Source organism: Oryx dammah, unplaced genomic scaffold, assembly GCF_014754425.2.
Source record: "Oryx dammah isolate SB20612 unplaced genomic scaffold, SCBI_Odam_1.1 HiC_scaffold_28, whole genome shotgun sequence".
NCBI classification, from domain to species: domain Eukaryota; kingdom Metazoa; phylum Chordata; class Mammalia; order Artiodactyla; family Bovidae; genus Oryx; species Oryx dammah.
The window spans coordinates 75,010,963-75,035,722 of record NW_024070212.1 but is presented as its reverse complement, the minus strand read 5'-3'; the positions used below and the strand labels follow the sequence as shown (position 1 = coordinate 75,035,722).

Sequence of the window (24,760 nt, the reverse complement as noted above, 5' to 3'; positions counted from 1 at the left end):
TGCCTCCACCATTCTGATTACAAAGGAGGCATGATTAACGAAGTTCCCTTTGTGTCCAAGCTCCATTCTGAGAGCCAGAGAAAGAGCTTTCCACCCCCCTGTTTTGATTGCTGAGTATTTTCCTACTTGTCTCATCACCCACACAATCTGTTCATAGCCCAAAGAGACAATCCAGCCAGTCTGTGGAGAGTTCCTAAAACATTTATGTCGTGAAAGCAGACAGGATGAACAGGACCTCATCTCACAAAGGATGACGGGACATTCAGCAAAAGAGTTCACAAAGGGAAATACAGACGGAAGGCTCTAGGCTGAATGGATTTGCCCACAATGACTAACACAATGCCTGTCCTTATGGGCATTTGTAAACCTTCTAGTCAATTTACAGCCACCCCCAGTTTTTGTCCCCCAAACCACTGCTTTTAGAAAGCGCAGTTTTTAAAGAAAATATAATTATCGAGTTAAAGAGGTCCAAATCGGTGCTTTTAGGATCATTCTGTCTCTCTAGACCTTTAAACATGAAAACAGCAAGTAAGACAAAGATTCTTAGCTCAAAGTTCCAGCTCAACCATGTCAGTGGGGCAAGATATGCATATAAAATAGAGCATTGCCTAGCACATAGTAAGTGCTCAGTGAATATTACCTAACATTTTTACCAGATCTTGCTGTTTTATTAACAATATTTTTATATATGTCCTGCCTGTGTACTCAGCTAAAGCAGGGCCACCTTATCTTTCTTTGGTACATTTCAGAAGATAAATTCCCTGCCTTCATACACATCTTCTTATTTACAGATGTAGAGATCTGTGGCAAGTTACAGGCAAGATTCTAAACCTAGTCTCACAGCTGGTGAGAAGTAGGTTCCTTGAGATCTCAGCTCATTAACTTCATGCTTTCTTTCCATGACAAGATAGATGAGCAGATTATCATGATTTATGCCTCGATGTATCTAAACAGATTTCTAATCTGTCAAAGACTCTGAGGACTTACTTTAATGCCCTTGACACAAAGAAAAGAAATGAGTGGTAAAGGCCAACATATTTGGCTTTGAGAAAAACATGCCTCTGTTTTTATTTGCCATGGGAAAGCATTACTAGCTCTACTTAGCAAATAATCAAAGGCAAGAAGAAGCATAAGGGATTAAATGATATGTCTAGGGAGGCAAATGGGCTAGATACACCGCTCATAGCTTTTTCTATTAAGTTTATTCTTAATTCAGTACCTTGAATGATATGAATCTTGTCTTGAATTACGCACATTAAACTGTGCTTCCAATGACCACCCATACCACAAAGGCCCAGGTCAAACTCCCTAATTCTTCAAAAAAATTACTTTTATCTAAAAAATACTTAGAACACTTAGTCTATTTCACTCACTTTGACCTTAACAAATATCTTTATTTTATCGCTCTTGCCTCTCGAGTCAAATTTAAGTTGCCTGAAGGCAAGATCCATGTGTGCTTTCCTTCTATAGCCCATGACTAAGCCGGCTCAGAGACTGTAGTAACATGTACCAGCTCATTGTTTGTTCTGCCTCACAGACTTCTGGATTTCCAAAGAAACTTCGAGTCATCAAAATACCTACTCAGGTTTCCCAACCATTCCTCTCAAATACTAGTCTACTTGGGTAGTCATTAAAGTTTCTCCTGTACCTTCAAGAACCTCATTTTAGCTGCTGGGACATCCTCTTGCCGTTCATTTCACACACACACATCCAGCTCAGCAGGAGTACATGTTGCAATGAGCTCTGCTTCAGAGCCAACAGCCTGGCCAAGTTCCAAGAATTGTCACTAATGATGTTTACCAGCCAGTTGGTGCTCCAACAGTGGTGTAACACACACAGACACCATTTCAACTACTGCTCTAGTTGGAAGAGCTGTGCCTAACAGAGGTTGGTTCCATGCCTAATTTTATTTTTTAATTGCTACTAAAGGCCTATTCCACCAGACATGAGCAAACTCTCCAAATACACTTTCTATGATAGAGTAGTGGTCTCCACTGATCTATCTTTAACCAAAGGCATAGTAAGTGTATTAGTCTGGGGTCTTTTGGTTGCAAAAGAAAGGAAACCCTGCATCAAGCTGCTTGAGCAAAAATTAAATTAATCAATAAATTAGTAAAGAGACAATGAAAAATGTCCAGAGACAGACTGGTCTTTAGATAGCGATTGTTTTGAGAAATCAAATTATATCAACAGGTCTCATTTCTTTACAGTCACTGAATTCTAGCTTGGATTTTGCTAGCTTGATTTTCAGGATTTGTGGGAAGGACTCCAACAGTTCCAGGTTCATGTTATCTGAGTTCAAGTTCAATAATAAACAGAGAGGACATCTCCTCCTGGTAGCTTCCACGACAAGTCTCAGACTTCATTCTGATTAGACTAAATTGAGCCACGTGCCCCTGTGGCTTGGTCACATCCCATCACTGGAGTCAGAGGTGAAGAGTCTGAAACCTCATGGTCTGAGATTGAGAAAGGGGAGGTACCACAATGGAAATGCAGAATCCTGCTATCAACGGAATTAGGCTGAACCATTCTCCCTAGTAAGTCTTTCCTCTTTCCCTAATAATCTCTAAGAAGTTGTACTACCAAAATGGTCAGCTTTGAAAATAGCATATTAAAGAAAGGAAACAGACAGACAAGTAACAAAGGAGTATAAATACCAATAAGCATATGGAAATAGGTTCACTCTCACTAGTAACCAAAGAAATGTAAATTAATAGAAACAATATTCTTGGCACATTGGCAAAATTCCTAAAAAAAAATAAAATGCCCAGTACTGGCCAAGATTCAGGGATTGGAACACTCCCACAATTGGCTTATGAGGTATACGGCTGGTTATTATTGATTTCAAAGGGCAAGCGGAGATTATTATCAAAATCTTTTAAAATGAGCATGACTCTTTTTTTTTTGGCCATGCGGTATGTGGGATCTTAGTTTCCTGACTAGGGATCAAAGTGCAAAGTCTTAACTCCTGTACTCCCAGGCAAATTCCTTTCGTCTTAATTTTTTGGCATGATTTTTGACCTCAGATAAATTCACAGACGTGAAACTGCTTAAAAAAAATAATTAAGGGTATGAATAAAAATTTAACTACAAGGGAGATTTTCCCAGTATTGCTACTATAAAGCCCCCAAGGAGGAAATATCATTAATGTCCAACAGTAGGAGATTAGATAATATAATTATGATAATCCATCCTATAGGCTATCATACCAACACCAGAAATGGCCTTTCAATACGTATTTGTTGGCATGACTTGAAGGGAGAAAGGCACTCCAGGGAAGAATTACTATAGTGGGTAACCATACAGCATCATTTACTAGCTAAGATTAGTAAATTAGTTTCACTCTTATCTCAAGGTGCTCCATGGCTCCTTCTGTAAGATTTTCCATAGGGTTCTAAAGACTGAGATTCTGCTCAGGGAAAGGTCAAAACACCTGGGCACCTTCAATGGCTACAATCTATTGTTCCTTCAAAGATATTTTTTACATATTTGCTTAGCAATTGTTTAAGAGAGCATCTGAGTGTTACATGCGGAAATTAAAGACGATGAACCACAGATGGCATGAATTTGTCCTAAAAGATAGTTCTGAAAGTAATGTTTGGTTAACATACAGCAACTTCTACAAAAATTAATTCTCTATATTAAAAAAAAAAAAAGCTCTTCTCCCATTCTTTATCCTATCATCATGTAGCAATTACTTTTCAAATCCTCAGAGTAATTCCACGACAAATAGCTCTCACCAAATCAATCCCTCTCAAACAAAACCAACTACAAACACAGCTATTCTCCATTTCAGTTTCCATAACTTAAAAATGTGAATATTCCTGGTAGACTGGCCTGTCTCAGAGTGTTGTTGGTAAGATCAAATGCGATAACTCCTATGAAAGTATGAAGGATAAAAGCACTGTACAAATACGAGGTATTAGGAGTATGAATTCATCAGAGGTTTAACATGCACTTAACAAAGCATCTCTGAGTCCCTGTCTAGTCATCGGCTCTGCATAGCCTTCACATTCTCTTCCCACAGTCATTTCTGAAAACCAGACGTTGGTCTGCAGTTTCCTTGCAACAAAAAGACAGGGCCCTCTCTACTTTCAAATTGGAAGAGGGATTATAAAAGTGTGGTGTTCCACGCTGTTGAAACTTAAGATAATTAAGTAATGGAGAGAAATGTCAAAGATAATGCAAAAAGCAGACAGACATGCCTGGTTTAGACTGGAGCCTTAAATGGAAAAAGGCAGCAGCATAAATGAGTAGAGGGTTAAGGGTTTTCATACTATCTCATTCAAGCCACAGAAATTAACAATCCTAAAAGATATAAACTTTTGAGAGTTTGAGAGTGAGAATTCTTTGAGAACTAGCACCCAGTACTACTCTTAGTAACTTAGTGTTATTTTATAGCACTTCAAGTATCTTCCCAAAGGAAAGCAAAAAAGAAAAAAAAAGTTGTTTCTTGGTAAGGCTGTGCCTCTATACTATTTTTAGACTTAGTGTTTTTTCTATACTCCCTTTATCATTTTTGAAGCATGATAAAAGTTTAAATAAAAATGGATGGGTCAATAATAAGAATACTGAAGTTCTCAAATGCCCTTCTTTTTAAACCCCACCCCAATTACATCCCTCCCTCGAGGATATTTACAATCCTCTATGACACATGCTCTGTACCTTCTTGGTTCAAGGAAAACACACCTACAGCATTTCAAATTAACTACTGACCCTTACTCTCACACTATAAACAAACCCTTTTCAAAATCTCAATTGCATTGTGTCCACATTGATTAAAGCTTGAAGCCTGGTGACCTCATGTGGTGTTAACTTCTCCCATGCACCAACAGCATTCTGCCTTTCTACTCAATTACCCCCTTTGGTGCCAGAGGATCGCTACCCAATGAACATACACAATGGGCTTCTGCTTCATTACACTAACCAACAGCAGGATAGAAATAAGCAGAAGAGGAATAAACAAGCTAATTTATCATGAAGACAGAGCAAGCTTTCACCAGTCGCGCCATGGAAAACTTCAGTGGTTAACAGGAATATCAATAGTCTGGAGGTTATGTTTATGATCTTACAGATTGCAGACAGAGCCAAATGGACCCTCAGTGATTAAAGAATTTTGTAGATTAGCAGGTGTGAACACATGCACACAAAAACCATGCCTTAAAACTCTGGAGTCCTACATAAAACCTAACAAATAATTATTTGGGGAAGCACAACCCAGGGCTTTGGATAATGTGGACTGACACCCTGGTAATTTGCCCCAAGTGTTCGACCTAACTTGGGGGCCCCTCTTATTCATCTTTGACGAGGTGGTCAGGAGGGACCCAGCCCCTTTGTGAGAGGGGTCTGGATGCCCCCCTTCATTAGGCATGGCAAGGACACAGCAGCTGATTGAATTAACAACTTTGGAGGGCTTCAGTCCCAGTTCCCAGACATTAGCACCATCATCCAGAACAAATTAAAAGTCTCACAGCAATTAAGCAGATTTTGAAAATGAATTTCCCATGGTTCAATGGTTCAACAAGCAATCTTGAGTTAAGTATTAGAGAGAAGTTTTAGAAGGAGAGGAGGAACTGACTGCTGAATTTCCAAAGAAAGCACATAATTGGTAGAGGCATAAACAATAAACTTCTGAGCCTCTGCTAACTAGGCTTTTACATTTCTTTTATATAAAATTGGAAATAGTCACAGAAGTGTGAAAGAATAAAAAATTAACGTGGAGCTGTATTAAATGGTGGATTTTAGGAGGATTCGTTTCCTTTTTTCTTTGCTTTTAATTCCTTTAACATCATTGTATTCTTGTTGAAAACAAAATTAGAAGGCAACAAAAATGCATCTTTCTGGTCACTAGAGTTTAATTTCACAGAGCAATCTAAACATGACTCTAGAACCACCTACTTCTCCCTGAACCAGTGTATCCAGGTTCAGAGCAGGCAGAAAACCTTTTATGAACTCTGAGAGACTCCACACTGGGAGCTCATTCTTGGATTAAAAGAATAAGACTAATAATAAAATAACATGCAGCACAGTCTATGTGCTTACTGTTTGCAAGTTACTATACACACAGTTTTCATTTCACACATTATTTCATATAATCCTCACAGCAATGTTATAAAACAAGCACTATTACTATTTTACCCAAGAGATAGACGAGGAAACTCTAACTCAGAGTTTAAATAATTTTTCAAGATCACATAGCCAACAGGGGCTATGTGCCTTGTTAAGAACTAGGATTTCTATTCAGTCCTTCCAAACCCTTGCTTACATTTAGAATAGCAAACTCCCATTTCCAGTGTGGCTTTACCTAGCCTTTTGAGCAGTAGATAGGTTCATGGTGCATGAACACACATACACAAGTGCCATTATTTTAGAGGGGAAGGCCTGAATGATGATGTGTGATGACCCAACCAAGGAGGAATTCCTGTGGCCTCTTTCAAGCCTCTGTTTTTTCTTCATCACTCCCCTACCTCTCTCCCGACTCTTGCGCCAGCCTGTGTCCCCTCCCCAACACTCTCACCTCTCTGTGAACGGTAGGTTTGGCTAAGAGAAGTCCAAGTCCAGCTTTTGTGTGGCTTCTCCCTGGTTTCTGCTTCCTTCTCTTTCAGTTTACATCTCCTTCTCAAATCTCTGTTCCCACATCTCCACCTAGCTCCACTGGAAAGGCAATAGGCCCAGATTCCTGTTTGCCTGCAGGCACATATTCGGCACAGCATGTTTCAGTACTGTTCAGGAACCTGGAAGAATGTGTGGATGAACTCATTCCCACCCACCAGACCGACAAGCTGAACACAATGGAATGCAGAGGTGGTTATTCGAACGTCTTTTGCTTTCTTGTCAAGGGCAGCTATAAAAGCTGACATCATAAATACATTACTGATCTCTAAGAAGGACCATAAATACATCTGCAAAATTTTAGAAAGGAAACTTTGAAAGATGCACTTTTCATCTTTAAAAGTTTTTTTTTTTAATTAAGCAAATCATATATTAAAAAAAAAAAAAAACAGCCCTCATGGAACAGAAGAAACAGATTTATTTCTTAAAGAAATCACAAAATTCTATTATGGTTCACATTCTCACTTGAATATTCAAAATTCATGCACAAGGTATGCTCCCTTTTTCCAAGCAAACTTTATCAACTAGTATGGATTGTTCAGTTGCTACATTTCGTCCCACTCTTTGAGACCCCATGGACTACTGTATGCCTGGCTCCGCTGTCCTTCATTATCTTCTGGAGTTTGCTCAAACTCATGTCCATTTTGGTCGGTTCAGTCTTTCCCAGCATCAGGGTCTTTTCCAATGAGTCAGCTCTTCACATCAGGTGGCCAAAGTACTAGAACTTTAGCTTCAGCATCAGTCCTTTCAATGAATATTCAAGGTTGATTTCCTTTAGGACTGACTGGTTTGATCTCCTTGCAGTCCAAGGGACTCTCAAGAGTCCTCCAGTACCACAATTCAAAAGCATCAGTTCTTTGACCAACCAGTATGGATAGCCACATTCGATTTTCTGCCTTTATGGCCAAATAAAGACCAAATACATAAATCAGACCTAGTAGTATAATCAAACTCTGAACTAAAATTTATTAGGCTATCTCCTTTTGTAAAGGATTTTGAAATACTGTAGTTGACATTAGTTGCCTTATCCGTAAGAAGTAATACCCTGACCACTTTTTTCTGAGTTTGTGCTTTATTACAGTGTTAATATAAACAACTGTTCTTTATAAATTATTGTATTGTCCATATGTTTTTTGAAAAATTTCAAACTAGAGTGGTATATATGTGTTTATCTGCATGTATCTAATCTATTCCAGGCAGGTTTTACCTAAGCATGATTTTAGGGGTAGTTTTTAAGGTTGTTTAGACTTTAAATATCGGAGAAGGCGATGGTACCCCACTCCAGTACTCTTGCCTGGAAAATCCTATGGATGGAGGAGCCTGGTGGCTGCAGTCCATGGGGTCACAAAGAGTCGGACACAACTGAGCGACTTCCCTTTCATTTTTCACTTTCATACATTGGAGAAGGAAATGGCAACCCACTCCAGTGTTCTTGCCTGGAGAATCCCAGGGACGGGGGAGCCTGGTGGGCTGCCATCTATGGGGTCGCCCAGAGTCGGACACGACTGAAGTGACTTAATATAATCAGTGTAACAGTAGACAAAGGTAATGAAACATTCTCCTAGCAGTCTGGAATTTTGGTTCAAACCTTTTCTCCTTGCAACTTCTCTGGACCCTAGTTTCTACAATTAGAGAATAGCCTTAGTTTCTACAGCTAGCATCAAGGACCCAGCACAGCCAAAAATGGACAAATAAAATTAATATATTTCTTTTTTAGTTATAAAAGACTAGCTCAGAAGAGAGTGTTACAAATTTTACAGATGATCTTAAAGTTGAAGTATTTTGACTGCCTCTCTAACAGGTCCCAAATGCAAGGTGTTTATTTCTTCAAAAAGTACTACTGAGTATCTATACCACACCACCCTGTGGTAATCATGGAAAATAAAGATGTACAAGACAGATGACATGTTATCATGTAGCTTATAGTCTTATAGGAATTATATTTTAACTTTATTTTTTCTTTATAATTCCTTATGATACACCATGGTAATTCTAGCTAAAGTTTCAGAAGTAGTTAGTATTTTATAAGGGAAAGATCATTTTTTTCCTTGAAGCTTGACTTTCAAACGTCTTTGTCATTTACGTTCTATCTAGAAGCAAAAACATTTCCCAATGGACAATAACTTCAATTTTATAATGTAAAACAGATGAACAACTGGGATTTGCTATGCAGCAAGCATGGATGGAATCTCTCTTCCACACATTGAGTGATAGTCATTAAAACTCAAGCTACCTGGGCTCATCTATGCTACAAAGAGCCATGAGTACTGGCAAGCATTTTAAAAGGCAAAATTTAAGATTCAAATTAAATCTTAATGAAAACTATCACTAACTGGATCAAAAGGTTAATTGCTCTAGTTCACCAAATGTGTGGATGACATGCTTCTTGAACTGTTGGCTTGCATGGATTATGCTAAATGGGAAAGTGATCAAGCAGGGCTGCTGGGGTTCTAATTTTATGTAATCCACTAAGAGGCAGAAATAAGCTGCCATGAGCCTAACTAGATGTGGGATGACTTAAAAAAAAAAAACTTTAAAAAGTTAATTTTGTCAACTTCTAATTCAGGGAAATGGCTAATGTATACTGATGCATTGAGCACATATGCGCAGGTGACTTATCTCATTTAAACCCACAACCACCTGTGAAGGAGACATTTTTAGATGAGAAAGTTGAGGTTCATAACATGCATATGGTTTGTCCAAGTTGGATAATGAACCAGACCACACCACACTGATCAACCCTAAAACCACATGCCATTAGTTAGAAAATCTGATTTTTGAATGCAAGGATCAGTAAGTCTATCACTGAACAGAAACATATGGAAAACTTTGAGCTTTAACACCATGCTTTTTAGTGCAACAATTTCCTAGGAATCTTATAAGCACCCAAGTCATTAAAGACAACTTTCAAATTTCTGTACCAGTGCTGCCTTGCAGGGAGAGTTACTCTAACATGAGATGCACAGAGAATCAGTGGCTTACCTGGACAGACTTGGTATCAGTACCTAACCACATCCTGACCCAGAAATGTGATCTTCTCAAATATATACTAGTGCTGATTTTGTTTAAATACCAAGCCTAGTGCTCATCTTTCTCCCAAACTATATTTTCTCTCTGTCTTTTTTAACAGGTAGGTGGGGGAGAGAAGAAGGGACATGAAAGAATTTCCTGATATTTATAAAAGAAAAAAGAAAATGCTAATTGAACAGTGACTTTAGTATACTTTTCATTTAAAAATCTTGCTGCTGCTGCTAAGTCGCTTCAGTCGTGCGACTCTGTGCGACCCCATAGAGGGCAGCCCACCAGGCTCCCCCGTCCCTGGGATTCTCCAGGCAAGAACACTGGAGTGGGTTGCCATTTCCTTCTCCAATGCATGAAAGTGAAGAGTGAAAGTGAAGTCGCTCAGTCGTGTCTGGGTCTTCGTGACCCCGTGCACTGCAGCCTACCAGACTCCTCCGTCCATGGGATTTTCCAGGGAAGAGTACTGGAGTGGGGTGCCATTGCCTTCTCCGTAAAAAAAATCTTGGGTGTCTACAAATTATCCTGTTTCTTTCTCTTTTATCACCTATTATCCAGAAACAGCATGTTCTCATACAGCAGAACTCTGTGCCGTTTGGGCATGTTTAAAGACCAATGCCAGCCAAGGGTTTAACACGGGCTGGCTCATGAGCATGCAAATGCTGTACAATTAGGAGGAAGGGTGCCTGAAAGGATGTCCAAGGACCTGGAGTTGCCGGACACAGTCAAGTCCCTCCGTACCCTACCCACCTCCACCTCACAGTTTTGCAGAAGCTGATCTCTTCTAAGTACAGGTGTGTTCTTTTAAGTGACAGTAAGGCCCCTGGTGCAATCTTTCCAAAGCTTCAGTTAAAATCTTATCTACAACTTCCCATAGCCCAGGCACGCAGGAGCTAAAGTCAGAGCCCATTTCACACAAGCCAGGACTAGCTCAACAGACCAGAGAAAAGAAAGGAATGTGGGGATGTGTCTTTTCTCCACTTGAGGCATTCCATTCTCAGGCGAATTACAACCTAAATGAGAGCAGATAAAATACATAAGAACCTGGTATAAAAGGAACAGAATAAAAAAGACCTCTGCCTTGACAGAGGGCTGGGTTTCACAAATATGGAATTCAACTTTTAGGTTGTGATCATCTGAAGACGAGCATGCTAAACACAGACTTAAAAAAAAAAAATTCATTATAGTTAAATCAGAGGACGCAAAAAACAGTGCTTTGTGACTCTGCTTAATATCAACAAAAATAAAAGAATTTACCCTGTAATACTTGTACCTCTGAAATCACAAAAATATGCTTGGAAATCACAAAAATATGCTTGTCAATCACAATGGCCTAAGGCCTTCAACATTTTAAGCCCTATTTTGGCAATTTGAATTTTCAGTTTGCAATTACCTTCAGAGTGAAGAAATCGCAGAAACAAAGCCTGAGCAATTTTGTTGTTTCTTTGGTATGTAAAACAGATCCAAAAAATATAGGGCATGTCACTTCCCCTAAACTCACTACAATTTCAGAATTATGCCTGCCACAAACACCCCCTGAAAGCACAAAAGTTAGTCACAAAATTTTAGACAAGAAGCTTCAGACTGATGAAGGCTTAAAACATGAGAACGGCACTTTGGTTGGACTGGTAAGGACCACAGTACACTTTTTTTTTTTTAATTTACAGTTTCTTAGGCAAGACAAAGGGGATAGACTACACTCTCAGAAAGCAAGGAATTTAGCTTGTTTTTAAGTGTGTAATATTCTTTAAAATCCACATAGAACAGCTTAACATTCCATACAATCCTATTGCTTCATGAGAAATTAGCTAAGAATATTAAGTACACAAAAGCAAGCAGGAGAGGACAGTGAAGTTATTACTATTTTATTTTCAAGGAACAGAAAAGTCAACAGAGCTTTAAGAACCACAAACTGGAATTTTCTACCCAATAACTCGAAGGTCTCAGATAGAAATCTGATGATTTTCACCCTGCAACTCGGGAGGAGATACATGCTTGGAGTGCTGATCTTCATTAGAATCTGAGTCTAAACCAAGACTCTAATTGTGTAAACTGAGCCTCTTCCCTTTCTTGGGACTCTGGTCCCTCCTCAAAGGAAGTGGGACAAGATGATCTCCAAGGCTCTTTCAACTTTGTAATTTAATAGCAGAAAGTTTCACAGCTCCCATTGAGCCCAAATAATACCAAAGTGGACAGATATTATAGATCCAAAAAGCTGCACCCAAGGCAAGCGTTAAGATCACACAGATTTAAAGTGGAATCAATTAACATGCGCCAGCCTGTAATGAAGCCCCTGCAGTGGGGTGGGAGAGGGTTCTAGTGTGAAATGATCTGCCTATATCCAGACACCCCACAACCTTGGGAATGCTCCCTTTCTCTTCCTGTGTCCTCCTATTACCTACCACCTGCCTACATCTCTTTGCTGCCAGTGAGTTTCTATGGCAAATCTACCCAACTATTGTAGACTTAGAAAAATGGCATAACCAAGCTCTATTAAAATTGTGTATAAAGCAAAAGTAACAGACCTGGAGCAAAATGTGCATGTTTTAGGATAACCACTTAGACTCATATCCTTTTTCACTAGTTATCTGCAACAATATTATTATAAATCTACCATCTTGGGAAGGCACCTTATGAGACATAACAATTATAATGAGAATCCATGTTAGAAAGTAGTTGAACTCTGTATGCACTTTCAAACCCAAAATGAGTAATGCTTTGGGTTATTTCACTTCCCTCTGTCTAAATTGATCCATGAATCTGGAGGTGTTTGACAAAGTGGTGGTGACTCAAGAAAGAAAAAGAATAGAAAATAAACGACCTCAAGGCTACATTTTTCCAAATCTAAGAGCAGAGAGGTACAGAGAAAGAAAAGTAGGAGAGACAGATACAGGGTTAAGCAGATATTTTCGGCAAAAGGGCCTCTGAGAATTACATCTCTGGTGGCCCTGACTCCATGAGAACCCAGAGGGTGCCTTGTCCTCGGGATCGTGGCTTCCTTACTACAATCATCCATGAAATAGGAGGCTCTGCCTCACATCACAGTTGAGGGCTGGCATCAAGAAGCTTCTGTAGCTTATTCGAGATCATGAAGATCACAGATGGTCTGCTGAGTTACAGTCAAGTTCATCTCACCGACATGATGCCGCCCTGACACCAGGCTCTCTCTCTGGGAGGAGCTTAGCCCAAAACTAAAAGAAGCAGTTAATTGGCCCCCAGCCAGCTCTCATGAGCTTAACCTTATTAATCTGGGGCTGGAGGGACAGGGAGTAGGGAGGGGGGACGGACTGCATCATTTAAGGATCAGTTACCTTCTTCCTAAAGAAAAATCATAATACCTTGCCAAAACAAATGTAATAACTTGGCCTCTTCTTTCAATCACTTCTGCTTTCTTGGAAATGTGTATTTACGGATAAAGCCTCTGAGTTAATCCAGGGAATTAACTGGAAGATTAAGAAGGCCCTATAATTCCTGTGGGTCAGTGAAAAAAAAAAACACCCTCTACCAAGGAATATTAAAAGAATAGAGTAGGGAGAAAAAAGAGGGAGCAGAAATTGCACTTGGAGGCCCAGGATTTAAACAGGCTTTGAAGACAGAAACACTAGCTTAATTTGAGAAAAGTGTGTGGTATCAGAAGTAGATTCTGGAAATCCAGGCATCAGCTATGACCCAAAGAGTGTTCTCAGGTATTTGTAGCTCTTGTCTAGTCACTAGGTGGAGTCTGATTCTTTTGTGACCCCCTGGACTGTAGCCCACCAGGCTCCTCTGTTATGGGATTTTCCAGGCAAGAATACTGGTATGGGTTAGCACTTCCTACTCTGGAGGATCTTCCCAACTCAGGGATGGAACCTGTGTCTCCTGCTTGGCAGGTAGATTCTTTACCACAAAGCCACGTGGGAAGCCCTCTCATATGTTTACAGAGGCCTTAATTTTTCTTTCCTGAGTCCATATCCTACCCCTATCTCTTTTCTCCATATCCACCTCTCTTGTATTCAACAGTGATATTCAGGACCTACTGTGTATGCTAAGTCTAGTCGGCCTTCAGGTCAGGAACTTCAATGAGTTTTCAATTCCAACTATCAGTCACTGTTGGCTATGTGCAATAATTTCTTTTGGCGGGTGGAGCTGGGGTGTAATTATCTCAGGCTCAGCCTTCCCCAGCATGGCTTGCAAGCACTGGTCAACATTTACAATAGCTGTTGGAAAAGGTTAATATGTTTTTGTTGTCGTTGTTCAGTAACTAAGTTGTATTCGACTCTTTGCGACCCCATGGACTGCAGCACACCAAGCTCCTTTGTCCTCTACTATCTCCCTGAGTTTGCTCAAACTCGCCCATTGAGTTGGTGATGTCCTCTGACCACCTCATCATCTGTTCCTCCCTTCTTCTCCTGCCCTCAAGCTTTCCCAGCATAATATATTTTAGGAATTGGGATTATTTGTACAGAAAGTAACCAGGTCAGTGAATAGTACCCAGGCAGTAATGGGAGCATGTGGTCTGGGAAAGGGGTAAAATCAGAACAAGCCGGTCTGAACTTTCACCTTCTATTGAATTTGTGTAGAATGTTTCATTCTTTGTTTCCAGTAGAAACTGAAGGAACAATAGAAGGAGAGTGACATTAGACTTGAGAGCATGGCTTGATTGAGTTCAGGATCATGGACTTCAATGCCAGGCCTCTTACTATCTCTATTAAACCCAAAAAGATCCTGATGTGATTAAGTGAGAACCTCACATTCATCTAAACTCTGGAGAAAGTACCTGCTGCTCTAGGTTGTTATGTTCACTAAATAAAAACATCATGTAAAATGTTTTCTATAGTCACCCAGTAAATCTTCAAAATGCAACAAATCATAATTGGCCAAATCCTTCACTACTGGTCAGATGACACTCTGATTATTGCTTTTGCTCCTCTACAAAATTAAATTGTGTGTGGAACATGGTGGGGGAGGGAGGGATGGAGGGGAGGGATAGCTAGTGTTAAAGGGCTAAAGAACCTTAGGGTTTTGTGTATTCTAAAACAATAGTCCCCAATGTTTTTGGCACCAGGGACCAGTTTTCATGGAAGACAATTTTTCAACAGAGCCAGGTGGGAGGGGATGGTTTTGGGGTGACTCAAGCACATTACACTTATTGTGCACTTTATTTCTATTATTATTACATCCGCTCCAACTAAGATCATCAGGCATTAGATCCCAGAAGTTGGGGACCCCTGTTCTAAAACATATCAGCTGCTCTTTTTCTATTTATCAATCCTTTTAGATTAGCCCTATAAGGAAAAGGGAAAAATGCAAAGCATTTCACTATCAAGTCTGAGAACTTCAGTGCCTCAAGACCCTCCTCTCGATTCCCATCCCCGTCTGGACACTCTTTCTGGGAACCATCCCACACATGGCACACCTGTCTGTTCTACTGCACCATCATCATACCACCTCCAAGAAAACACAAGATCAATGAAATAGACATGATCACTTCACGTCTCGATGCTCTCTGTCTCCCATCATCTCTTAGAGTCTCTATGAAAACTGAGAGCAGTAAATCTTTCAATAGAGAAAATCTACCAGCATTTTTTCCAAAGAACAAAACGTACCTATTCAAGGTATCAGCATGCAAGCCTCTGGTTTGAAACGCTCTCATTATTAGGCATGGGTGTGTATATAAACAAAAATCATCCTTTGGGGAAAATGAATTTTCAACTTTCAGTATGAAGCTCTTCTTTCAACTGCTCTGCTATCACTGCCAAACCACACCCTCTAAAATCGCTACAACCTCAGTTGACTTATTCTCTCCTCTTCCTTTGAAGAAGCCTAGACCTCTATAACTGTTTAAATATGTTAAAACCACTAACTAGAGAAAATAAAATCGAGTAATTTTCCTTAAGGTAGTAGAACTCGAACACCTTGTGGCTAATGAACTTGGCTGCTCAGCCATCTAGATGATTCACAGAATCACAGAGACTGGTTAGAACCTGAAGAAACTGGATGGACTGACATATGCAGACTTCCCAGAAGTTGTCCTTTAGCCTGGCAAGGCTCTGCTTTATTAAGTACAGCTGGACTCCATTTCACTTATCATCAGATTTTTTTTTTTCCTTTAACATGTTACCCAATGGTTAAAAATGGGAAATGATTTCCATTTGCAGTCTTATTCATGATGCCTACATTCAGATTATTTCTATTCAGCCCTAGAAGTCAAGGCTTTGGCAGGTAGGCGCAGGAGCACCTAATGGTTGATTATTCTGGATTGACTGGAATCCAATCCTAGCTTTGACCCTGACTAGCTATTAATACAGAGAAGGCAATGGCACCCCACTCCAGTACTCTTGCCTGGAAAATCCCATGGACGGAGGAGTCTGGTAGGCTGCAGTCCATGGGGTCGCAAAGAGTCGGACACGACTGAGCGACTTCACTTTCAATTTTCACTTTCATGCATTGGAGAAGGAAATGGCAACCCACTCCAGTGTTCTTGCCTGGAGAATCCCAGGGACGGGGGAGCCAGGTGGGCTGCCATCTATGGGGTTGCACAGAGTCGGACACGACTGAAGCAACTTAGCAATAACACCAGCAGCAGCTATTAATAGGCAGCCTTGACCAATTTTACCAGAGCTTTCTGTATCTCAGTTTACTTATGTGTAAAATGAGTACAACAGCATCAATGTGGCAAGCTTTGTGTGGATCAAATTAAATAAAGCCTGGTACACAGTGCACATTTAATGCACATTAAATTATCTATACTGTTAATATATTTATTTCAAGATGAAATATTAATACAGCTATTTGATGACATAATTAACAAGGCTTCTCATTTCACATACTCTCAAATTCTCCATAAATGAGTGAGAACTATCATCATGTTAGAAACCTCATTGTAGGGAATCTTTTGCTAGTGAACCTGGATTAAGAGGGACTCTCTTCTACCTCTAGCTCCCCTATGTTACTCAGGCTTCAAATCTGGTCTTTTCTAAGCACAGTCAGCATTGTAGTCCTATCCTAGGTACACATTAGAATCTAACCAATATTTTGCACACTAGGCAGGTACCATTCATGAACTCTCAGCGAAGGACTTTCATACAATTTCAAGTTCTAAATCTCCATAGAAACATCTTTATGAGGAAGATAAGGTTAGAATCTTTCCTCGGTCTACATGGATTAAAAAAAAAAAAAATCTTTTTAAAGGCCACATTATTGCAAAATGTCAAACAGCTAGGAAAGACTTTGAGTCTAGGTCTGGGTTCCAGGCAGGGAACTTGAAAATCTTACAAAGCCATACTATTATCTCAAGGAAATGTTTCTTACTCTGAAAAAGAAAACGGGAAAGTTCCAATTGAAGGCTAGACAGGCTGTACTAAATGATTAGATGAAAGCATGATCAGAGATTGTTAGCACTAGCATTGATTTTGTTGCAATAACCAAGGAGACAGCTTAGTTTTTTTAAAGTTAAATAATGTAATTTCAATCTACAAAAGATTTTCCGTTCTTTACAAAAGAATTTCTGAAGTTGCACAGTACTTCTACCAACCATATTAGATACTCTGGTAGTTAACAACAACAAAAAAGACATAGCTTAGTCAAATATGAAATGTTACAAAATAAAAAGCAGAATCAAATACAGAAAAATGTGGAGTAGCATCAACCAAAAGTCAGTTCATTAGTTACTTTCTCAACAGATACCCAAACACTTAGGACTGCCAAGTATTACATTATTAATATATGCTAAAATAAATACCATGACAAGCTTAAAACCTAATACACTGAGAAACCCTTATACACTTTGTATAACTGTAATTTTATTTAATTTCTTAAAATCCTGCCACTTTCCAGTAAATGACAGTAGCAGAAACAAAAACTATTCGTATGAATGGACCATAACCAAAACCATTCACAGTACCTATTCAAACAATAATAGCATAAAAACATGGGTCAGTTCCTTGAAAAGCAGTAATAAGTCCATGTTAAAACTGAGAAAACTGATAATAAATGTGTATATATGTATGTACATCATACATATATACACACATAATATTCTCAGCAATAAAAAACAATGAAAGATTGTTCACATACTAAACCTCTGAAAGAAAGTAATCTTTCCTAAAGAAATAACAATGGTCAGTTTGTTGATATTTATTTTGGGTTTAAGTTTGGAATATTCTCATTTATGGGTACACTTAATGCAATAATTTTCTATTCATCCAATCCTGATCTTTTATACTCTTACCAGTCTTTAGAACAGGTGGGAATGCTGACCTGCTTTTCCAACCATTATATCCCCCAGACATGACTAATTTGAAGCTGAGCAAATTGCACATAATAGACCAGGGAATCAAGTTCAAGATTTTTAGTCGGCTGCACTCTTGTGTCAGGGAACATGGTCTCCTCCCCTCCCCCCTTCCACCACCCTGCAGCTGCTTCTCCAGGAACAAAATTCACCAAACGTGAAATCAAAGGAAAATTATTTTTAAATTTTCTGCAGGCTTATTTTTAAGAAGGCTAAAGATTAAGCTATATCTTTAAAAATATTTTCTTTTCCTTCAGGGATTCTTACATTTTTAAATGAATTCTAAATACAAAATAAGTTATCCACTTAGGAAACCTTCTCAATACATAAGAAAATAATCAAATGCATGATTTTATAAAGGCTCAAAGTTTGTACAAAAGCATGGCATGGCGTAATTCAGTGAATTCTTAAGTATCTCAAATTCTACCATATAAGATATTGCTTTCCAGAGCCTTCTTGCAAAATCCCATTAAAGGTTTAGACCCTGGCACAAAACAAACAACAAGTACAAAAACAAACCAAAATAAAAAAGCTCGGTTCTAAGAAGGTTGTTGGAGTAGGGGAAGATCCCTCTTATTTCCTTTTTACCTAGTGTTTAAATTTTCCCCCATCAATTCTAGAAAGCTATAACCAAAAACCGGTGTGAATGTCATATAAAACTCTCAAAAGCACTGGAAATTCATACAATTTCATAACTGAAAGGAATCTTAAACTCATCTGAAAAGGTTCCTCCTCACCAACTTAGGTGCATGGTTTCTCAATACTGTTTGGGGGTGGTGGTGGTTTTTGTTTTTCGAATATGTGTGTAGCGTACTTACACCCTTACAATAAGGAGCTTTGCCATTCAGTCCCTCCCCTTTCTAGGCAGTCATGTTTCCTTTCATCTAGGACAACAGTGATCAAAAAGGAACATTATACCAAAATACCAAGGCCAATTCAAAGTGAAAATTTCACTTTCTCACTTGGCCTCTGCAAATGAATTAGAAAGACAGTGCATAAGCAAGACACCTGACTTCCTACCATCAATAGGGTTGAGCAGTGAAAGAGCTCTCCTTTACTGGGGAGGGTGGAAGCAAAGGTTTCTGGACTTACTTTCCACTGCTCCTTTAGCTACTAATTCCACTCGTCCACTTTCTTGAGGTTGCATCCTTTGCTTAGTTTCCTGCCTTCCAGTTTGCTGGGGAAACATATCACTTACCTTTTGTTGATATTTATTTCCCATATTTGGGTCTTGGAGCATACCTAAGTTCTTAGATTTAACAGCCAAAAAAAAAAAAAAAAATCTCTAAGTGGTTGAGATAAAGGCTAAGCCATTATTCAAAGTGTTTACAATGAAACGGATCTGATCTTTTCAGCCTTCAGGCCAGGACTAGGGACACAGTCTTAGCAACTGAGGAAGGAGGAAAGGTAAGAGGTAAACTTACACAACTTTCCTCAAGAAGTGTTATACAGAGATAGAAAGTTGTCTTGTTCCAGGAAAGCTGGGACTAAAGCAGTTCATTTACTGAGGGAAAGTCTAGACCTATCACTAACTTTTTGAGATTGTCACCAGGTGCGGTCACTAATCAAGTTCTATTGGAAAAACAACTCTTGGCACAGCTTACTCCAAACGAACTTCTCTTTGAACATACAACCTTTCTGAACCTATGGCAACTCCAGCAGCCACTCGCGACTGCCCTTGGACCTTCTCCTCCATATTAAGATTCCAGAAATGATGCCAGTTCCAGAAGGACTCTAAGAAACCTACAACAGTAATGGGCTAGATCAGCTTTAGAAAAGGAAAAAGAAACACACACCAACAAATACCAGGGTACTATGTGTAATGGTTCGCTGCTTGTGCAAAAACCTCAAAGAGGATGAAGGTCAGACAGGGATAATAGGCCAATTTAATTCTGAAAGCACAAGGTGCAAGAAATTTTAATTATGGTCTGCCACTGAAATCACACAAGATCCAATGGCATCTAACTGCAACTGCTCATCAAGGGAGACAAGAGGTATAATTGTAACCGCTGCATAATCACTGTGAGGGCACAGGGAAGGCTGCCTTCAGCTCCCAGTAGAGAATGTATTAAGAGCCTCGAAAAATCCAATACAGGGAAACACGGAGATTGCATTCAGCTAAACAGGAGCTCATGGGATTGGGGCGGGGTGGGGTCGGGGAGTAGGTTTTCAAGACTAAAAAAATTAAGCTGTTTGACCCAAACTGAGGATATGAGCTTGGAAAACTCGGAACCTCTTTCTGCTTTGTGGATACATACACAGAGAAAGGCATGTTCTCCTCTAGAAATTTCTCTCCTTGATAAAGCTTCACCCACTCTCCTTTGTTTAAACTGTTAGCTTGAATGTTACAGTGATTTACAGAACCAGACTCCCCTTTCATTTATTCCCATCCAACCCAAGCCTGGAGACAAAACGCCACGCACACGACTCCGGGTGCCCAAGCCTGGGCAGTTCTCACAATCACGACGACACCCGCATCACGCGAGCTCTGGAAAAGAGATGCGCGCAGAAAGCCCCTCCGTGGACTCTCCACTCCGCGAAGTTTTACAAATCTGCGAAATAGGGAAGCGAAGCCTTGCATCCGCACCCGCGGCGAAGTTGCCGCTGAAGTTTGCGCCGGGACGTCCTGAATCTCGAGGGGGAGGGGAAAGCGACTGTGGAGAGGGGCGGGAGGATGGAGATGAGACGGAGACACGGCGAGAAGAAGGGAGTTTTCTGAGTGGAAGGTCCATGAAACCATCTTCTTCACCCGGGAAGCCTGTTTAGCTCGAGAGGTTCGGGCGATACACGCCAGGGGAGGTCTCCCATGGGAAGCTGTCACCTGCGGGGGGCTGTGGCGGGGGCCGCCCTCCGAGGCGCCAGGGCAAGACCCGAGGCTCCAGATTCACAGGCTCTCGGGGCTCTAAGAAATGGGGGAAGGGAAATAGCCCAGAGGCCAAAAGCAACACCTTTCAGATACGCGTCTTCCCCTGACCTCTCCAACTTCCCGCGGCGCTGGCCGAGGACTTTCTCCCACCGAACCTCACCCATCCAAGCTCCCAGCCCAGGCTCGGACTTTGCCAACGGCCACGGCTGGGGGTGGCTTGGGGATGCGGCGAGGAAGCAGAGGGCAAGAAGGTCAGGACCCAAAATGCAAACTCTCAACCCCCAGCTGAGACAACCAAAAGCGTTTACACATGCAGAGATCACAGCCCAGTAACAGGGCTCGGGGTTGCGCCGGGCGCAGTTCTCCGACTCTTCAGTTGTTCCTAATAAAGTCGATTACGTTGCCCTCCCGGAGCTGATTGGGAGGGAACCGAGAGGAAAAGGGGGGAACGCGGGAAAAAGCCGGGGGGAGAGCAATCAAGTTTCTAACCCAGCGCTTCCTCGCGCGATCCGTCGCCATGCTTAAGATTCCCACCCCCGCCACCCCCCTCTTTCCTTTCAAGTGGATACTGAAACTAGGCCAAAACTTTTTCCCCTCCTTTTCTCTTAGCCACTAGACTGGATTGTGCCCCACGGAGCCCCATGGAGCTCTGCTTTCTTAAGCACAATAGCCGGACTAATTAGATCATAGAAGCAAGGCAGTGATACTGTAACAAGTAGCCCGAGAGGCAAAGAGGGAAGGGGCCCGAAAAGAGAGAAAGGGGGAAAAGTTTGCAGCTCTCGCACTTACCAATCAAGCCTCCCACCAGAAAGGCGATGATTTGGAACACAAGCAGAATCCCACCAACAATGCACAGCTTCTTGGTGCTCATGTTTTCTATAATTGCCCCAGCCATTTTTGCGCCCCCCTTTTTCTTTCCTCCTTGAAATAAATGTTTTAGGGTGTGCTTTTTGCTCCCTCCCCTCTCACGCTCCCTTCTCCGTCGCCTCTTTTCCAGGCGCTGCAAAACTTCAGGGGTACGGGAGCGCGGCGAGGATGGGACCGGGACGAAAGGCGCCCGCACGGATTCCCCCGGCTCAGCCGGCTCGGGCTCCCCCAATGCCCGGAGCTGTGATTGTGGCCGCTCCGCCGCCTGTGGACGCTTAAAGGAGCAGGGAAGCGATCACATGACGCCGCCTCCCTCCCTTTCTTCCTCCCTCCCTCTCGCGCTTCCTCCCTCCCTCCCTCCCTCCCTCTCTTCCTCTCCCCCTTGCCCGCCAGTGCGGGGCTCCGAGCTCCGGCGGGTGCCGGTGTCCCGCTCCCGGGTCTGGCAGGCAGCCTGTCCCGCCAGGAACTGGTATCGTTGAGGGGGTTGATGCTGTTGTTTAGTGGGTTCCCCCTACTCAGCTTCCCACACGTTTCCTCTTTTGGTGCGAGATTTAAATCACCCGTGGGCAGCTTTGCAGACCTTTAACTTACGCGTTGACTTTAGGAAATGGTCCCCGCCCCCAACTGCTAGAACTCTCTTTAGGAAAGAGGAGAATTTTTTAAAGGGACTCAAAAGATGCTTAAGTCAAAGCACGGAGATGAGGAATAAAGTCTCAGCTGGGCTTCCTTCTGCCAGATCCCAGCCTCGTTATTGGGCAAATACCCAGCAAAATATCCCCGCTGCACCCCTTGAAGAACTCTGCGCTCCAGCCAAACCAGGCCACTGTTCATTACCACATGATCCCCCCCAACTCCAAAGGTTTCCAGAGCCTTAACTCTGGCTCTTGCCCTAAAAGAATATAGTTTACCCCATCGGAGTTTTTTTAAACCTTATTTAAAAGCCAACTCATCTGAAATATCTTGTTTATTTTCTAAGCCACCTCTTTTGATATCTTCAGGCAGTAAGCCCTTACAATTCCTGTGTTTACGTTCTTACCTCCTATTGCAAGGACTTGTGTGTACACGTTTGTCTCCACCATTGAGCTGTAAATTCCTGGGGATAGGGACCGAGTGCTATTCATCTTTGTACCCCCCATAGTGCTTAACAAAATTCTAACTCTAGTAGGTCCTCCGTAAACTTTTGTGGAATGAATAAATAAATGAATATGAAAGCAAACTCACAGTGTGCATTTCAAAAGCCTGGGACCTTATTTGACTTAGAGGGAACACATATTAAGTTACAATGTTTGTCTTTTTTTTTGTAAGGATTTATATTTATGCTTAACTTTCAGGGGGAAAGGCAAGTGGGACCCTAGAGATTTCCTGCTCCATCAAGCCTAAATTCCTGGGCCTGGTTGTTCCATGTTTCATAAACTGGCCACTTGGTCAGTATAACTCACACTGCCCAATGGACCCTTGGTTTGGTAACACCCTATTCCCACACATACACTGTTTCCACCACCCACCACCCCTTACACACCTAGTTTCTTGATACTCCCCTCCAGCTACACCCTCCTCATGCCAAGGGAATATCCCAAGTCCTGTCTCCTCCTCTTCTCTGTTTCTGATTTTTCATTGCCCTTATAGAAGATGCCATGCAGGTTACGCTTAATAGAAGTGTTCAATTCTACCCTCCAGCTAGACTAGATACTCCTTAAGGACAGGTGCCAAACTATCTATATCTATCTATCTATATATATAGATATAGATATATATATATACACAATATATATATTCCATCTCCTTGAAGTCTAACAGTTTTTAACAGTTCTGGGGATAGTTGCTATTTGTTTATTCTTTCCTTTAACTCTTTAATCAATAGGCATATACTTAATTTGTCCTAAGCTTTCTTTTCTAAGTTCTTGAGGGTACCAAGATATGAAGACACTTGCCCTTGTCCTGGAGGAGCCCTAGTCTAGCTGTTATTCACTAAATAGTGATTAACAATCTTTAAAGAACACCAGATCAAATGGCAAATGGGCAGAAGAGGACAGAATTGTGGTTAACAGTTTGACTGGTACCTAAACATAGATGGACCAGCAGGGGATTATTTGTATTTCTTCTTTACCTTTTCAGAACCTTTTACATCTTTTTTTCCCCCTGTCAGGAGGAGGTTCCAGAGCATCATATGAAAGAAGTAGGAATGTCCTCTCACCTCTACTGCTAGTTAACTCCCCGTTCTGTGTTCTCATTTCAGCAAGCTGCCAATGTCCACACATTTAAATAATACTGCCTTAGGGTTAGAATATCTTTTTTAATATCAAGGGATATTTCTAAAGTAAGGTTGACAGGATTCAGTATCAAGATTTACTCTCCATTTGATACCATATTTCACTGTTTAAGAAGAAATAGTGTCCAATGCTCAAGTAAGAATTGGGTCCATTAGATATTTTTAACTAGTTGCATTGGTTTATTTGTTTAAAATTAGTGAGTTCTCAATTCATTTTCTTATCGCCTGCCACAACACACTGGATCCCCTTAGCTCCCAAATGCATCTCTTCAGAATAACTGGCCTAACTCTTTAGGTTCCAGTGTCCACATCTGGAAACTAGAGACTTGGAATAAAGTAGTGGTTCCTCACAAAGATTATCCCCCTATTGTGAACAGGTACTTATACAACCAATTTAGTTAAAAACATATTTCTAATTGCTAATCAATACTTCTAACTTGTCTGAGATTACCAATATTGCCAAACCGAGTGTAGGGCAGACACATATTCATCACCCTGAACTGCTTTAAAAAAAATTCACAATGTCTATTATGTCTTTATGAATATTAAAAGTGACTATTAGATCCATATTTCCCAAGGGAATAACACAGCTAAGTAGAGACAAGCATGAGCATTTGAGTTGCTGGATCTAGGGCGGCGCCTAGATCCCAGCTCTGCCCCCTTGCTATATGTGATGACTGTAAGCCATTACACACTCACTTACCCATTCTGAGGCTCAGGTTTCTCATCTGTAAAATGGAGATAGTAATAGAACCTGCCTCACGGTATTCTTGCAAGATATGATGATGATGATGATAATGATAATTATATTTAGGAGCCCTTAAGTGAAAACAAAACCCTTGTATTAAACTGACCACTA

At 40.9% G+C, this 24,760-nt stretch overlaps 1 protein-coding gene across 1 annotated transcript in view; it reads right to left on the bottom strand.

The window, feature by feature from the left end:
- The window catches only part of WLS (Wnt ligand secretion mediator), a 115,062-nt gene extending 93,148 nt beyond the window's left edge, over positions 1-21,914 (bottom strand). The window contains exon 1 of the mRNA XM_040232610.1: positions 21,555-21,914. Within this exon, the coding sequence (XP_040088544.1) occupies positions 21,555-21,660 (106 nt within the window). The 5' untranslated portion in view covers positions 21,661-21,914. The remainder of the gene's footprint in view (positions 1-21,554) is intronic.
- Positions 21,915-24,760: the final 2,846 nt, after the last annotated feature.